The sequence below is a fragment of the Onychomys torridus genome, chromosome 21, assembly GCF_903995425.1.
Source record: "Onychomys torridus chromosome 21, mOncTor1.1, whole genome shotgun sequence".
Lineage (NCBI taxonomy): Eukaryota > Metazoa > Chordata > Mammalia > Rodentia > Cricetidae > Onychomys > Onychomys torridus.
The window spans coordinates 19,890,093-19,908,003 of NC_050463.1; the positions used below are offsets into that span (position 1 = coordinate 19,890,093).

A 17,911-nucleotide genomic window follows, 5' to 3' on the forward strand; every position below is an offset into this window, starting at 1 on the left:
ACAGAAGCAGCCACGTTTGCTGCTGACAGTATAAGCAAAATATGATATATGTATGCACCTATATTACACTACCTTAAAAGAAAAATTCCGGGCCCCCAGTGCTAGGGATTGAACCCAGGACTTTGCACATACTAGGCCAGAGTTCTACCACACAGCTATATTCCAGCCAGCAAGGAAAGTCTGACACACAGAGGTGCCTTGAGAATGGTAAGCTGAGTAGTTGAGTTCCTAGACATAGACAGTAGAATGGCCATTGGCAGCTTGACAGAGTAGAGAATTGAGTGTTGCTGTTTAATGGGCATGAAGTTTAGTTTTGCAAATTGGAATTTTGAGGTTAAGACAGTAACTTTATACTTAAAACATTTGAAAATAGCAAATGCTTTAAACAGAAATCTTTCTGTACTGTGTACTGTCAGCTTCCTCAAGGTTATTGTTTTAATTTATGTTGTTGTTGTTATTATTATTACTTTTTTTTTTTTTTTTTTTTGGTTTTTTGAGGCAGAGTTTCTCTGTGTAGCTTTGTACCTTTCCTGGAATTCACTCTGTAAACCAGGCTGGCCTCCAACTCACAGAGATCCGCCTGCCTCTGCCTCCCGAGTGCTGGGATTAAAGGTGTGCACCGCCCAGCAACTACCCATCTTTTTTTGTTTTGTTTTTCGAGACAGAATTTCTCTGTTTAACAGTCCTGGCTGTCCTGGAACTCGCTTTGTAGACCAGACTAGCCTCGAACTCACAGAGATCCACCTGGCTCTGCGCACCTAACCCCTAGTGCTAGGATTAAAGGTGTGCGCCACCACCACCCGGCGTCCACCACTCATCTTTATAAAAAAAATAATAATAACTTTGCCCTTTTTTTTTAATTAGGGAGGAGGTTTTTAAAATGCCATTTGTTGAAAAATGAATGTAAGCATCTCTCTCTTTTTCTCTCTTTCTTCCTCTCTCCCTCCCTTCCCCTAGGGGAGTGGTGGTTGTTTTAATTGTGTTTTGAGACAGTCTTGCTCTTTAGCCTAGGCCAGCCTCAGACTCACATCTGGCTTCTAGCTTCAGGCATCCACTGCTAGGATGTAGAATGACAGCAGTACACTCCACTCTGGCTCTGGTCACCTCTCTTAATAGAGCCTGGTTTGCGGACATCACAGCTATCCCATCAGACCCACAGAAGTCTGTGACTCTGGGGCCTGGCACTTGCCAGGTGGGCTGGTAGTAAGTTCTCATTCCAAACAATAGTTCCTAATGCTCAGGCTAGAGTGCTAGGATCACCTGGAAAGATTTTAAAACCCATCAATGTTGATTCCCACCCTTCGAGACTGATTTAGATATTCCATTCCTTTGCCCTCCTAAGTCATTTAAGCCTGGTACCCTTCTGTCGTTGTTATCCTAGAAGCTCATGTCACAGTTTCGTCGTTAAGGTGTGGCTAAAGTAGAATAGACTGTATTTGGATCATTTCATTTGCCAGCCTTCCCCAGGCTAGGCATGAGCCAGACTGTTTTAAGTACTGCAACTGCTTCTTAAAATCACAGTTACAGTGTAAGGAGGGTGCAAAGCAGTCTTTTCAGGCAGACTCATGGGCTTGGAATTATAGATGTGGAAAACCCCTGAAGATTGTGCAACTTCACTCCCCAGCCACATGCATGTGGAGAGCTGCAGCCCCAGAGGTCAGAGGATCCATCCATTCACTCCCCAGCCACATGCATGTGGAGAGCTGCAGCCCCAGAGGTCAGAGGATCCATCCATTCATTCCCCAGCCACATGCATGTGGAGAGCTGCAGCCCCAGAGGTCAGAGGATCCATCCCTTCATTCCCCAGCCACATGCATGTGGAGAGCTGCAGCCCCAGAGGTCAGAGGATCTCATCCATGGACACAGCTGACCAGGAGCAGACCCCACTGGCAACCACTAACATTTGTTGAGGACTCAGCTTCCAAGTCCTTGTCAGGCTTTTTCCAGGCCATACCGCCTCCATCTGTCCATACACTGTTCATTGTGTTGGGGACTTAGGGACATAAGCATCTAGAAAAGCTTTTCAGAAAGAATGTGTGCACAGAAATCACTTGTTAGAATGAAGACTCTCATTCACTTGCTCAAGGTGGGACCTGAGAGCCTACATACTTGGCCAGCTCCAGGTGAGACCACTGTTTGGCCCTACTTAAGTAGTAAAGACTAAGACATCAGCCACTATAATTATTTAACCTCCAGTTTAAAGTATTCTTGCCCTCGTGGCCTCATTCTCAAGGGCTGGGTAAAAGCTTGCAGTTGCAGGAGCAGACCCAAGACTACCAAGGACATCAGGCCTGCCTTCTCTCCCAACATCAGGCTCCATGGCACCAGGACACTGGGAAGATGATATTCCTTGGTCCAGCCATCCCTTTGGTCTCAGTGCCTGAGGAGGACCAGTGCTTTGTTGGCATGCAGTTGAGTGTTTTCATTTTGTAAAGTGACAGCCTGATAGTCCAGGGAGGAAAACAGGCTCTTGGGAGTTCAAGAACAGGCCTCAAGGTTATCACAAAAGCAGCCTTGAGTGAGTTTTTGAGTAAAACAGGGTTGCTGAAGGGAGTAGGGACAGGAGAGCCGGTTTGCCGAGGAGCTACTTTAGGGCTGACTCTAGTAGTTGGTGCCTCAAGCCAACTCCGACTTGCAAACTGTGAACTGCGACATTGATCCGCTTCCTACTCAGCTTACCCTGGAGTGCTCCTCCCACTCCCACCCCCACCTCACCCCCGTATACTCACTTAACTGGTCCCCACTAAGTTGAGCACTGGTCCCCTTGAAGGCTATGGGTTTAAGCATGTGGGTAAATGTGCTGTAGAGACTAGGCTGGGGCTTGCTTATGTGTGGCATTCCCCAAGGGTCTGCGGCCAGCTGCAGAATGCTGCTGTAGAATTCCATCTTGCTTTACAACAGCTGAAGACAGCATTTCTTTCCTAACCACCGGACTTATCCACACGAGAGACTACCCTTCCAGGGCAGAAGTACTAGGGCTTGGGTCTGATCCCACTGTCCCCACTGTCCCCAACCCTTCCCCAGTTTCCTTCCTGTCTTTTGGACCAGACCGCTGCCCCCTGCAGGAAATAGCTCCTTCTTTTGCAGCACCTGAGAAACAGTGTGACATCAGCCATGCTGCAGCTTGTTTCCCCACTCAGTGCCACTGACGGAGTCCAGCCAGAGGACTGGTGTACTCCAGTGATCGTGGGCATTGCAAGGCTGTCATTTGTGTCCCTGCCAAGACCAGAAGGGACACAAGTCTCAACAAGGCTGGTTAGTCACGTAGCAGGCGTGCAGGCAGAGCTGGCAGTGTCTCTGCTTTTGTGTGCAATGGGGTGTGTGTTTGCAGGCTTGGTTCCTTCCCTTCCTTTCTTCCTTTTCCTTCCCTGCCTCTCCTCTTCCCTCTCTCCCCTCCCTTCTTCTGTCTACAAGGTTTTCCCAGGCCTTTTCTACATTTAAGAGGCAGACAGGAGGGAATGGGGAGAACATGACCGCTGCTTTCCTGTCAGCTCTGGAGCATGGTGGGGAGAAGAGACTGTCATTAGGCCCTTCTTTAATCCTCTAGCTCAGCCTATTTGAAGTCACCTGCAGCAAGGAATGGAATTGGTGCCTTTTAGATCAAACTTCCCTTTCAGACATCTCAGGAGTGTTTAAGTCCATGATACCTTGAGATGAGATCCTGTTTGTATTTTTAAAACAACAGAGAAAAGCATGAAGTTACATTTCAACCCAACCCATGGGACAAGGTACAAAATATTTCCTTTATTAAACACTTCTTTTGTAAATGAAAGAAGGAGCAAGCTGTTGGAGAGGTAAAATTTGAAAATATAGGAAGTGTTTTGTTTTGTTTTGCTGAAAGCTAGGCTTCTGCAAGCTAGTCAGGGTAAAAGCAGTCCTGTGTGATTAGTGTGTTCACCTGAGCCTTAAAGCACATTGCGTAGGATCAAAGCTTCTTCATGTTGCAGTGGAAAGTGAAGAATAGACAGTCCTTTCACACAGTTTTATACTAGGCATCCATCCCCAACTGCTGATGCCTCCTGCTTTTTAATACAGAAATGGACAACCCCAGCCTGGAGTTGGTATTAGCTGGCTAGAAGGCTCAGAAATAATTTGTCCTCTATTTGTAGCTGTTGGCTCTGAGGGGTTGGGGGAGCTGCTGTTAGAAAGTTTGGACAATACTGTCATGTCTTACTTGCCTTTCCATAATACTGTATAGAGCCCTAGTACAGTAGGGTATTTTTTTTCCTGTTAGCATGTAACATGTTCTGTCTTTTGGATAAACCACCACCTTCATTGAGCCATTTCCAGTGAATTAAAGCCAAATCCAATTCACAGACAATACAGAACAACGTAGTAGCATGCTAGAGAATAAAAATGAATAATATTACTAAGGCACAGTGGTGTGGCTGTGTAATTCCAGCACTCAGAAGGCTGGGGCAGGAGGATTGCTGCAGGTTCAAAGTTAGCCTAGGCTGCATAGTGAGACCCTGTCTCAAAAGCTAAAACCTAAACATAAGATGGAAGATATTATCCCTGTATCAAAAACCCTGTGGGGATGCCAGAGAGATGGCTCAGTGAGGTTAGGACCACTTGCTGTTCTTGCAGAAAACCTGGATTTGGTTTCTACCACCTACCTGGCAACTAACAACTATCTGTAATGCCAGTCCCAGGGGATCTGATGCCCTCTTCTGACCTTTAATAGACACCAGGCATACATGTCACAGACATACATATAGGTAGAGCACCCATACACATAAAATTAAAAAAAAAACAAAAACCTAAGGCAAGAATAGATTAAACATAAGCAAGTAAGAATTTACTAAGGGCTAAAATGAATTATAGTAGAGCTGAGACAGAAAGTGTTCCAGGAGGAAAGAGACTTCTGAACAGGCTGGGTGAGGTTTAATTGTTCAACAGGCTAATTTTCTTTGATTGGAGAATGAGAGGGGTTATATAGATACAGACTAGCCTTTATGAAGTAAATTAAGAATGTCTGCTGCCTATGTACCAAGGAGTCTCAGTACAGTGCTCAGCATTGTGGTGAGCACTGTAGGCATGTGGGATAGAGCCTCGGCTGTCATGGCCCAGTTATAATGCAGTCCACTGTCCCACGAAACAGCCAATCCTGGAGCTCAGAACAGAAGCCGGGTTTGCACGGTCAGGGCAGCTTTCCAGGAGAGGTGGCTGTCTGAAAGTAGCTTTAGAACAGGGCTGTGATCTGAAAACAGCTGAGGAGATGGAAAAGAACATGCCAAGAACATGCCAAGAAGCTGCAGTGAGACACAGTGGCAGCACTTTTCGTGAGCAGGGCAGAGATCCAGAGGAGACGCTGTGCAAGGCTGGCCGAGAGACCAGGTGTGGTAGCCCTTATAAAGGCCGGCCACCAAAGGAATTTGCACTTGGTCCAGGACCTTAAGATACAACTGCTGGTCTCAGGTAGAGACACTGGTGCTAGGCCTCTGTCTGACACACTTGAAATCCAAAGTTCCAAAAGCTCGCCGGCAGCAGCCTGCCCGTCACCTGGGTCTCTAGAAATAGGAATAGCATGGCTTTACCTTGGTGTTTTTGTTAAGAGGACCTCAGAACCGTGGAACTTATTCTAGGAAAGGAGATGTAAAGACAGTCTCATCTTGTGAGATTCTTCCCTCAAAAAGAAGCTCTTGTGGAAACTCAAAGACACTGAAGCTAGCCTAGGAGAGATAGTAAACATAGCTCAGGCTCGGGTGGGGCCTGGAGGCCACCTGCATGGCTTCCTATTGGAAGCCCAGAAGGGACTGTGAGGTACCCCAACTCCCTGTCTCAAAACAGTGACAAGAAGGTGGGCAGCCTTCCTAACAGACGTGTGTTGTCCCCAGACTATGGTTCCAGTTAGGAGTGAATGGAGCAAGTTCAGTTTTGCTTTTTGCAATCTGCTGCTGCTGCCTGATCACCTTGCAGTAGATCCAGCAAGCCTGAGCAGTGGAGCTGCCCTAGACTTTGCCTTCAAAGGCCACTGTTCTAGACCTCTTCCTGAGAGGCCCCCTGCCACGGTCTGCCGCCTCTTCTCTACCAAGCGGAGTATAAATTCTGTCATGTAAGGAAGATAATTCTCCTGGTCACCCAGCTGTTCTGTAGCAGTGATCTTTTAGAGGTAGCACCTCTGGAGTCAGTTAGCTCTGACCACAGGCTTTCTGGCACTGTGCCCCCTCCCTGCCCCAGCATTGAGCTGATTAAGCCTTGGTACATTTGCCCTATGCGCCCCGGGTTCAGCCCTCTTTCGAGAAGGCTTGTAGGGAAGGGGCTAGTCTCTGAATGGACTGAGGGGACAGCCTAGAAGAGGCCCTCCACTGCCTCACTGTGCTCTACTCCTTGCCTTCAGCTACCTGTTGTGCCCAGGCAGGCCTCTTCAGTGATTACAATGGCCTACACGTCTCTGGAAACACCTCCCCCCCCCCCTCCGTGCAGGCTTAGACTTTGATCCCTCTTTGAGTCTTAAGAGCCCTTTCCAGCCTGCAGCCCTGTCTTCTGAGAAGGCCCTGCTTCTTAAGGCACTACTTTATCAGGAAGCCTCAAGCCTAAGAATCGAAAACCATGCTGTGCTGAGGTCAGGAGAAGCACTGCCGTGCGTCCTGAAGCCCACTAGTGTGGTCTGTGCCGCCATGGGCTCCATTTCTGTCTTCAGAGTTGAAAGCTCTAAAGATGGAGTGTAAGCCCGTGAGGTCTCAGGCCTTGAGAGGCAGAGGCAAACAGATCTCTGTGAGTTTGAGGTCAGATTGATCTACATAGCAAGTTCCAGGCCAGCCAGGACTACACAGTGAGACTCTGTCTCCAAAAAGAAAAATGGAAAAAAGCAAGTCAGGGCAGGAAGTGGAAGAGGCTGGAGAAGACCTGGTGGTAATGGCTTTTGCAGTATGAAAGAGCCAAGCACATGAAGGGGGGTCCCTATGATCAGGCAGCCGGGTGGCAGGGGAGGGAGGGCACCAACATGCCCTTTATGCTTGGCACGTTGTCTCTCTCCAGGAGTTGTGTTTGGGACACATAAATACAGTGTGTTGGTCTGGAAAACCTTGACACTATTCTTAGCTTTGCCCTGATCTTGAGGAGGTCACTTGAGCTCTATGAACAGTATTGTTGATTCTGAAAAATGGAAAAATAATGTCTGTGTTTCTTAGTAAGAAGATAAAATTGAATAAGAATATTTTTAAAGATAACCCTTTCATAAAATGTAGTATATTGTTGTCCTGTTGCTCGTATTGCTGGGACTGAGGTCCAAGCGTTTGCCTTGCCAAGTTCACATGGTCATAGATGGTCAAGCATGCTACGAGCAGTTCTTCCCTTGATAAGTCCAGACTTGTCACTCTGCATCCAGGAGTTCCCATTCTCCTTGCATATTTATGCTTGTCGTGCTCCTGGAAAGTAAAGTGGAAGAATAAAAGAGACTCTGTTAGCATTCTGTAGCATAATCAATGCTATGTAGCCTCCCAAGCCCAAACTACAAAAAGGGTTTTCTTAGATACTACTTTTCTCCCATAATTCCCAGCTCATAGCTTATTAAGTTATTAACCAGCAATTTCTCTGGCAGCATATTAAACTTTACTTTTAAATAAGTCACAGAGGGAGGGAAACATGCATCTCTCATAAAAGGAATAAAACACACACTCTAAAACACTTTCCCAGGCTTTGAACAAATCCCAAACCCCACACAAGGTCTCTTTTTCATCGTTCTCTGCACACAGCTTGAATAGTAGTGCATTAATAAGAAAAAGATGCCTAATAGAAAGATGGAAAAACACGAGAGTCTCTGGGAGTCCAGGAGTCCCTAAGGGCCTACTGAAAAGGCCAGGTGAGCCTTCATTCAGGCAGCAGGGGAAGTCATGGTCTGGGGTTGCAGGATTCCCCTTGAGTGGTACTAGAGGGAAGGAGAGCAGCCTGTGATTTCAGGCCTGCCCTGACGGGACCCCAGTGCTTTCCACCGTGGGTGGGCCTCATGGAATACCTCACCAGGAACCTGGTCAAAGGGTAAAGGCCTCAGCCCTCCTGGACCCTCTGTCTTAGGAGCAAAGCTTCTTCCCCATAAAGGGGTAGCACATGGCTGGGACCTTTGTTCCTTTTCCAGACAGGTCCAACTTACAGTCTTTCTCCAAATTCTCTGGAAGCTGGTCCACACCAGAGCAGGGCACTGGGGAGAGAGCCCAAGAAGGAGGGCTCCATGGCAGTCTCTCCATTTGGGGTGTGTGATGGTTTTACTCTGCCATAATCACTCAGCCCACCAGCACCACCCCCTCATGAAGGCAAGGTAATCTCAGGGAGTGGGGAGCCTGCCAACCCCACATGTTGCTGCCAGCTGGCTTGCCTGCAGACTGACTCCTAGCTGGTCCAGTGGGGGAAATAGCTTGTTGAAGATTACATAGTCTGTAATTCATGACCATTTGTTTCTCCAAGAATGCCATATGCTGATTAGTTGGCCAGGCTGTGGTAAAAATGGAAATCAGGATGGGAGAAGGGGCTTCTCTTTATTGAATTTACACTTCCACATTTACATGGCTTCAAGTAGCTGCATCAAAGGAAGACCTCCTAAATCCTAGCCACAGGGGCTCTGTTGGCAAACAGCTATGTAGCCAGCCCCCACGACAGTGCTGAGCTGCTGGGATTGCAGAAGGACCTCTGGGAAACCCAAGGACTATCAGCAGAATGCCTTGGTCAAGCAGGCCTCCAGCTCCTGGGGGACTGTCAGGAAATGTCCTAGAGGACAGGCTTTGAGGGGCATTTTAAACTTAGGGTCCAACACAACCGGCAAGGGCCAGGAACCCAGTCCTAGCGGTGTGTACGACATTATAGATGGTGCCTGCTCTGCCGTCCTCAGTCTCCTGTCCTCTCTTTGGCACCAACCCTGCTCCCCTTGCTGCTTTCCTGATCTGGTGACCCTTGCCTCTTTGCTGGCCACCCACTGCCCTGTGTGTGCCTGCTGGAGGCCAGTGCTGCTGCGTCTACTCACTGCTGGCTCCAGTTAGATGCTTGTTCTCCTCCTTCTGGCTGCCTTTGGAGCCACGATTTGAAGAACCCAGACACTGATGAGCCCTAGCTGAGACTCGAGCCTGCTCCTTTTTCCTGACCAGCCCAAGTCCTTCCATGGCTGCAGCCCCTCCTCCTTCCCCGCATTCCTTTTCATTGCCTTGTATTTTTCTCCCTCCCCACAAAAACACCGTATACTCTGTAAGGTCAAAACTTGGTCCTCTTTTTCTCCTCCGCTCTCCCTCCGCTGGATGCCCCTACAAGATGTTAGCCTTGGTTCCACCCAGAGTTTGGGGAGTAGTTCCTGGAGAACTGAAGTGACCAGCCCCAGATTCAGTTGAAGTCCAGATCAGATTTCCTGACTTAGAAACCTTAATAACACCAGGAGCTTGAGGTAGGACAGTTTATTTCCAGTCCTCTGAACATAACCATGGCTTCTTCTGGAAGAGTTTGCTGTTACATAGCCAAAGTGGATTGTCTTTTCAAGGAAGTCCCTCTGGGTTCACAGTATTGAGTGGACACCAAGGCCTCTGGTGTGGTTTGAGCTGAGAGGGCCCGCAAGATCCTGAATCCTTTAGGGCTTTGGATCTCTGGATCTGGGGCCCCTATTCCTCTATCCTGCACCACCACCTTCTGTTCCTTTCTCCTTTTATTTCTCAACATCACATTCTCTGTAGGTGCTGTGTACCCAAGCCTTCCGTGCACTGCTTCCTCTGCTGGGGTCATGGCCATGGCCCGCTGCCCAGACTCCTCACCAGGTTGACAGGTCTATCTCCTTTAGCAGCCTTCATCTCTCTGTTGGTCTCTCTTTCATGGCACTATCAGACTCTAATATCAGGGTTATGTTTCTCCCACTAAACTAGTAGATTTCAAGTCTTTTGTTTTAAATAGCCAAAAATACCACATCCCTCCAAAAAAAACCTTTTTACAGGTAGCCAGTGGGTAAATGTGCATCTGTGTACATATATACACACAGATACACTAGACACACTAACTTGTGCAATCTAGTATGGCTTGAAATTGTGAATAATAGCTAATTAAGATGTGAATAATTTGTACCCTTACCTCCAAAAACCTGCAGCTGGTTGTGGGAGGCAGAAGCAGGAGGGCTGCAGCAAGCTCCAGGCCAGCCAGAGTCATACAGTAAGATCCTGTCTCAGAAATACACTCCGGGGGAGGAATTGGATTGAATTTCCTTAAGACTTAGCAGATGTGAGTTAGGAATGTTAGCTTTCTACAGATCTATAATCTTATACCATCCTTTCAGTGCAATGTAAGCTGTATCGTTCCCTAGAAAAGGAATTTAAAAGTTAGGAGAAATATTCAATATTTTACTTTAAATTATTGCATTTTAGTAATTATATCTCATTTAAGGGTATCTAAGATTAGCTAGGAGTCATGGCATACGCCTTTAATCCCAGGACTCAGGAGGCAGAGGCAGGTGGATCTCTGTGAGTTCGAGGCCAGCCTGGGCTACAGAGTGAGTTCCAGAATAGGTACCAAAACTACACAGAGAAACCCTGTCTGGAAGAATGGAAAAAAAAAAGATACATAAGATTCATCATTCTGGGCAAGAACTTTCTAGAAACCTGGTAACAAACAAGGTACTGAAACTACTGTGATGCCTTGGGGTTTGTTTTCCTCTTTCTCTCCCTACCTCTTTCCTACCTCCATCCTGTCTTTCACTGGCCACCATCTGCTAGTTTATTTCATAGCTGATGAAGTGGACCCTATGTACTCTGCAGTTTGAAAACCACTATTCAGGACTCTAAGTTCCTTGAGGGCAGTGACTGTGTCGTCTTCATGTTTCCAGACCCTGGCACTATTCCTGGCTTCATGTAACTTCTGAGTAAATGTTTTCTGAATGAATAGGCCTCAGTTAAAACAGATCAGCAGCCTCTGGGATTCCGGAAGGGCCAAGAGAGGTAAATAATTTATCACAGGCTTCCCAAGAGCTCCTGCCATCCTCTAGACACTGGGGCCATTGTAGACATGTCCTGCCTTCCCTCCCCAACCCCCGGCTTCCAGGACAGAGGGCAGAAGGTTTAATGGAGTTCAGAAATTTCCCAAGGCAAAGACATACTCGTCAGGTTCTCTGGTGGGTGTTTGTCAAAAGACAAATGATTTTTTTAGAGAGTAGTGGAGGAAAAACAAGGTTTTCAAAGGAACCCTTCATTCCATTCCTTATATATAAACTTAGTCCTCGGGCTTGCCTCCTTCTGCACCTCCAGCACCTCTGCTCTGCTGGTTTTGAGCCCGTCTCTTAGACCCTGCCAGTCGGACTTTTTTCAAATAGTATAAATCTTCACTGGACTATGCCATGCCAGAATTTTTTCATTTGGAGGTAGAAAAAAATCCCCAAGCCCCCCAAAACCCTGTGGCTTGTCTCCAGTTCCAACATCAAAGAGGCTTGACAGACCAAGAACAGACCTCTGGCTCACCCTGAACTCACATGTACTGTCTCCAAGTCAGAGCAAGTGAGAAAGAAAGAGAAAAGGTATTTTCCTGACTGAGAAGCCTGACAGAGAAAGCCCAGTCCCTCACTCCACATGGGCCTGTTCTGTGGCTGTCCTGGAGGGCGGAGCCGTGAATGGTGGGCTGCAGGCCAGAATCGCTCTCTGAGTTCCTCAGAGCCAGCAAGGGCTCTGTTCTGACCCGGAGTCTCTAAAGTGGCAGCCTATGAAAGGACCGCCATAATTTTGATTACAACAAGCTGGCTCAGAGCCTCACAGTCATGGAGGAGCCAGAGTGGTATGTCTCTGCAGTGTCTGCTTAGGAAACATGCAGGGGATTCTGTTCACTTATAAATGTTTAAAAGGATGTTAGCTGCAGCATGCAGCACTGCGAAGCTCAGGCAGGAGGGTCACTGCAAGTTCTAGGCCAGCCTGGGCCCCACACTGAACACTGAACACTGAACCTTGACTTTAAAAACAAAGCCGGTGTTACAGTGGCACAGGTCTATGGTCTCGACATGTTGGAAGGTGGAAACAGAATCAAGAGTTCAAGGTCATCCTCTGCTACATAGGAAGTTCAAGGCCAGCCTGGGCTGTATGACACCCTGTCAATAATGATGACAATGATGATGACGACAAAAGGACATCAACTTAGCTAAAAATCTCACTGTAAAAGCCTATTACTTGGGCTGAGGATTTAGCTCAGTGGTAGAGCGTTTGCCTAGCAAGTACAAGGCCCTGGGTTCAGTCCTCAGCTCCGGAAGGAAAAAAAAAAAAAAGCTTATTACTCACTAGGTGGCAGTGGTGCAGCCTTTAATCCTAGCACTTGGGAGGCAGAAGCAGGCAGATCTCTGTGAGTTCAAGGCCAGCCTGGGCTACAAATTGAGTTCCAGGACAGGTGCAAAGCTACACAGAGAAACCCTGTCTCAAAACCCCCACACAGACAGACACACACACACACACACACACACACACACACACACACACACACACAGCCTATTACTCACTGAGTTTGAGCAAACCAGTTTCCCATGTTTGTCTTTATGGCCGTGTTTAGAAAACAGAGGCAGGAGGCTACAACTGTGCAACTTGGCAGCTTGCAGTGACTCAGGACATTAGAAGCAGTCCTCAGAGGCAGCTCATCTGCTTTCCCAGCACGTGCCAGTTCTTTGTGATCCAAACAAGTCCCTTCGACATTTGTTGTCATGTGTCAAAATGCCTTCTGGTCAACTTTGTCCATCTGAACTCTTCCCATCTTACCCTGACCCGGTGCACTTATGAAGATTGAGCCTGTGGCTCAGTGGTAGAGCACTTGACTCTTGTGCTTGAGGTCCTAGGTTCAATCCCCATTACTGCCCTTTCTCCTCTTCATTCCTTCCGTCTTCTCCCAGGGTCTCTGTAGTAGTCTCTGCATAAGTGGGCAGACTTCTCAGAGGCCTAATGCCATCCTTTTGTGTCTTCTGCTCAGCCCTAGCACAGAGCTACGGGAGCCATTTCCTCAGCCCTGTGCTGGACATCTGGTGGCTCACTGATATTTTTTCCTGTCCCAGGGCTGGCCTCCTGCTTGTAGTTTTTTACCTTCTTCCCTGAATAGCCTTTTGGCAGGGTTGGCCCAGCTGTTAAACAGTGATCCACCTGTGGAGGGAAGAGCACAACAAAGAATTATGGCTGAGAAACCTGAGGAAGACGGGAGAAAGGCAAATGATGAGCAGTATTGGGAAGAGAAAGTTCAGCTAGTTGGCAGGGTGCTTGCCTGCCTCACACTCGTGAAGATCTGCCTTCAGATCCCAGAACTCTTGTACAGGCCGGGCGTGGCAGTGCCTGCCTGTGGTCTCAGTGTTGTGGAAGCAGAGACAGGAGGACCCTGCGGCTACTGCTCAGCCCGTCTCACCCAGGTTCAGTGAGTGTCCATCTCAAGGTGGAGAGCCGGAGGGATGGCTCAGTGGGTAAAGGTTATTGCACAAGCCTGCCGTGACCATCATGGACTGAGCCTCTGAAGTGTAGGCACACCCCCAGTCAAATGTGTTCTTTGTAAGAGCTGCCTCGACCATGGTGCCTCTTCACAGAAATAGAACAGTGACTGAGACACACTCATTTTTTACCCATTGCCAGTTTTCTTCCTTCCCACAATAGTTCATCATTGTTAGCGTAATACAGCTTCCTAAACCTCGTGACATTCCTAGGAGAAAACACCTGTGTTTCTCTTTCCTACAGCCCAGGCGGTTTACTGTACACTTTTTACTTTTGTAGGCAAAATCCATGCTTGGTGACCAGAGCTGTATACATTGATATTCTCTTCCTGCTGACTAACTACCTGGACAGACCTGCAGAAGGCAAGCAACCAGGTATGACTCACATCCTACCTTAGAACTTTGCAGGTGAGAGTTTGGGGCAGCTAAGTGCGTGAGACTGACCAACAATCCATTTGGCTCCTTCCTAGAAGCATCTCAAGAATTCTGCCCTTGTTTGCTTGGAATTTCTCCTTTAAATATGTCCTATTTGTCCATCCAGAGAAGACTGAACTCTACTCAGATACCTTCTGTGTTTTGAAGACCTTGGCCTTTGTATTTTATGATTTTCTCTGAAAATGCCATCATTTTCAGTAATGGTCCATCCTAGTCCATCCTGTAGAGATAGCTGAGCTGGCTCATTTGTTGGTGGATATTTGAGTTCCTGGTCTCAATCCACCCGCTACCAGTTCATGTAAGAGTTCCTCCCTCGGGCTCTGACTTCATACATGTCTGTAAGCCATGTGTGTGTCTGATTATAGATCCACATACAGTTGTTCTATTTTAATCATGATTCATAAAGTGAATTAGAGAAGGACATCCCAAATAAAAAATAATTTGAAATGTTTATATAAGAGGCCTCAGGAAGTGCAGTACATGAGTTCCAGGCCACAGACTGAAACAGATTTTCACCAATCCAAAGTGGAATGCAGGATAATGAGCCTGCAACTGGTTAAAATAAGCCTCTCCTAATTGATTAAGCCTGTCCAAGGAGCTTCTGAGTACAAGCAGGCCAGGCCTCTCCTCTGTTGGAGTTAGCTTGTCCGTGATTTGTTGCCTTCAGTAAGTATGTTCAGGCTATCAAGAGTCCAGCTCTGTCCATGTAGATCTCTGCTCCCAAATTGAAACCAATTTAAAACATTTTGTGGGAGGAGGGGTTGAAGCTGCCTCACCTAGATTGATAGTATTAGCTCACAAAGCCCCTGTAGCCACACAGAGACAATCAGAACACAGAATCCTCTCCACGCCCAGTAGTGTAGGATCACATTGGTCTATGGGGACCACATCCTGGTTTAGCCAGGCACACCTGTATCTCAGTACTGGAGAGGTAGAGACTGGAAGATCAGGAGTTCAAGGCTAGACTCAGCTACTCAAGTTCTAAACTAGCCTGGGTTACATAAGATCCTGTCCAAAAAAGAGAGAGAGAGAGAGAGAGAGAGAGAGAGAGAGAGAGAGAGAGAGAGATAAAGTCCCAGCTTGTAGCTCTCATCACAATAGTTATGAATATTGTCCCCTTATTATGTTCTCGAGAATATCCAGGCTTGTATGATAAAATATCTGTCTTTCAGCTATAAGGAACCTATGTGTTGCATCCACTTTAGTTTATACATGAGTTAACTGGGCCCAGAGATTATAAAAAGAGTGTAAACCTGATGCTACCAAACAAGCTCTCCTAGATTTTTGCCTTTCTATATCTCATCCAAATTCCAAATCTGTAACTGCAGGTGTGTCTGAAAGGCCTGCTCACTAACCTCTTCACCAGGATACTACAAAGTTGTGTGTTGGAAATCATTGGTCCAGCTCTGTCCATATTGAACCCTGTTCTCAAACTCAAGCTACCTTAAAGTGCATTGCAGGGGCAAAGGGCATGTGAAACCACCTCACCCAGATGTGCACTGTGTTTAGTCTGGTACGAAAGGGTCAGTCCTTGGATGTTGTAATGAGCCTTTGCTTCCCCACCTTCTTTCTCATCCTTTGTTTATGGACTCCATGAAAATGTCTCTGGGGCCTTTTAATAATTCTGTCCTCCAAACTTTTAGCATTAATTGTAACATCTGCCCCAGTTAAGGGTCATCACACAGTGACTTCGTCACTCAACAGTATTCCTCTTGCATGCATTATTGCTCCTCTTAGCGTCCTTTGTTTGTGGAGTAAGATGGGGCAGGAACAGAGCACTCTTCTCTAGTGACAACCACAGCTCTAAATGTATTGTACTTGCATTGCCCAGTGAGGCAGAAACCAGCCCCAAGTGGCATTTGAGCATTTGACGTATGAAGCTGCTCCAAACTGAGATGTTCTATGGATATAAAACGTATAGCAGATTTCAGAGAATTCCAGCACTGGGGAGGCTAAGGCAAGAGAAGTGCAAATGTAAGCTCAGCCTGGGCTGCACTTCCCAACACTCTTTAAATGAGCAGGACTGGTAAATGGCTCAGAGAGTAAGGGCGCTTGCTGCCAGCTCTGACAACTTGAGGCTGATCCCCAGAACACCCATGGTAGAAGGAAGGAATCAACCTCTGAAAGCTGTCTTCTGACCTGTACACACTCACCATGGCACACTCATGCCGTGCCCCCCCAATACACAGTTAATTAATTAAAATAGAGTTCAAATATTAAAACGAGAGAATTTCTCAAATTTTTATATTGATTACATTAAATTTTTAAATGTATTATTGAAATTAATTTCATGAGTTTTTTCCACTTCTTACTCAAAATGTGAGGAGCTAGGGTACAGCCAGTCATATGCCTGGCATGTGCAAAGGCCCTGAACTCAATCCCAGCACCACTGAGAAATTCAGATTCAACTATTCAGCCAGGTATAATGGCTCAGAGCTGTAATCCAATGTCTGGGAAACCAAAACTGGACAACGGCGGTAGGTTTGAGGCCAGTCTGGTCTACACAGTGAGTTCCAAGCCAGCCAAGGTTGAATATAGTGAGACCTTGTCTCAAAAAATTAGGGGGAAAAAAAAAACCACTACTAAAATAGGAAAAGAAGAAAAACAAAGCTATTATCACTGAGTACATGTGCTTAACTTTGTCAGATGGAGTGATGTGAAAAGGGAAAAGTAGAGAATAGAAATTTTTAAGTTCCACACATTGTTCATATCAGACCTTTGGGAATTGACCTCATAAGCCACAGAATACATGATATATGTGTACATGACCTGTCTATACACACACACACACACACACACACACACACACACACACACACACACACACACACACACACACAAACACACACACACACACACACACACATACATGTATCAATGCTGTATTCATAGAATGTGCCCACATAGCAATAATAGTACATTCTCCCTCCTGTGAAGTACTAGGTCTCTAAAATTAACCAAATTTCAGGCAAGATAGTTATTAGAATGGACAGCGCTCTCCAAGTTCAAAACAGTGACCTTGCAATAGTCTACTCTCGTGGTTCATGAGTGGTTGACAGCGGCACCTGAGCACTGGGTAAATCTGCCACCAAATGAGTGGTCCCTTACTAGACTATATATAGTCTATGGTTCCAAGTCACAGCATTATACTAGGTTCCTCCTGTGAGCTCCCAGAGAGAATGGACAATGGCGTGGGCTCTTTGTCACTAGCTAGCACTGTAGCAGGCCCTCATGAAATCAGTCAGTTTTTAACTGACTGATTAAAATACAGTTTGCATCCGTTTTTAAAAGGGATGAAACAGTCCATTGGTTGTCAGGATACAGTCTTGCCGGATGTGGTAGCATACTCTGTAATCCTACCACTTGGGAGGTAGGGGTAGGAGGATCAGGGTTCAAGGTTATCCTCAGCTGCATAATGAGTATGAGGCCAGCCTAAGTTACACAGACCCTGTCTCAAGCCCTCCTCCCAAAAGGTACAGTCTTGCTTAATGTAATGTGTCAATCTGATGTGAATTAATTCCCTGGATTCAAATGTGTTGTTTCTGTGTGTATATATAATTATAACTATGTATATTTGTGTCTGCATCATCATCTTAAAAACTCATAGTCATTACACCACATAGACTCTGAGGCCTGATCCCTGATTTTAAATACAATTTCTGCCCTTTCTCTTCCTTCCTTCTTTCCTTCCTTCCCTTCTTTCTTTCTTTTCATGACCTTAGCTCAGTACTTGATTTCTTTGAGACACTTTTTCTCAGTTGCGAGAATAATGAGTCTGTGGCCGGCAAGATGACTCAGCCTGGCAGCCAGAATTCCATTCCAGAACTGCCATGATGGAAGGAGGAGCCCTAGCCTCCCCAATATCCTCCAGCCTCCACACAGGTGCTATGGCACACATCCTCATCCCCTCCATAAATAATGTAAAGTAGTTAGAAAAATAATTAAGTGATTTTTTTCCCAAAGAGTCTATGTCTTAGAGTAGTAGGCCATTTTTCATGATAAGCCTCATGCAGAGAATATGCTTCATGTAACAGTAAGTACTCAGTACTTGCTGGCTCCTGTGGACTCCATTATGCCCCC

The 17,911-nt window shown here is 46.5% G+C and overlaps 1 protein-coding gene across 1 annotated transcript in view; it reads left to right on the forward strand.

Moving 5' to 3' along the window:
• Positions 1-17,911, forward strand: part of Thada (THADA armadillo repeat containing) — a 289,455-nt gene that overhangs the window by 209,915 nt on the left and 61,629 nt on the right. Inside the window, 1 exon segment of the mRNA XM_036170461.1 lies at positions 13,677-13,771. Coding sequence (XP_036026354.1) covers positions 13,677-13,771 — 95 coding nt within the window.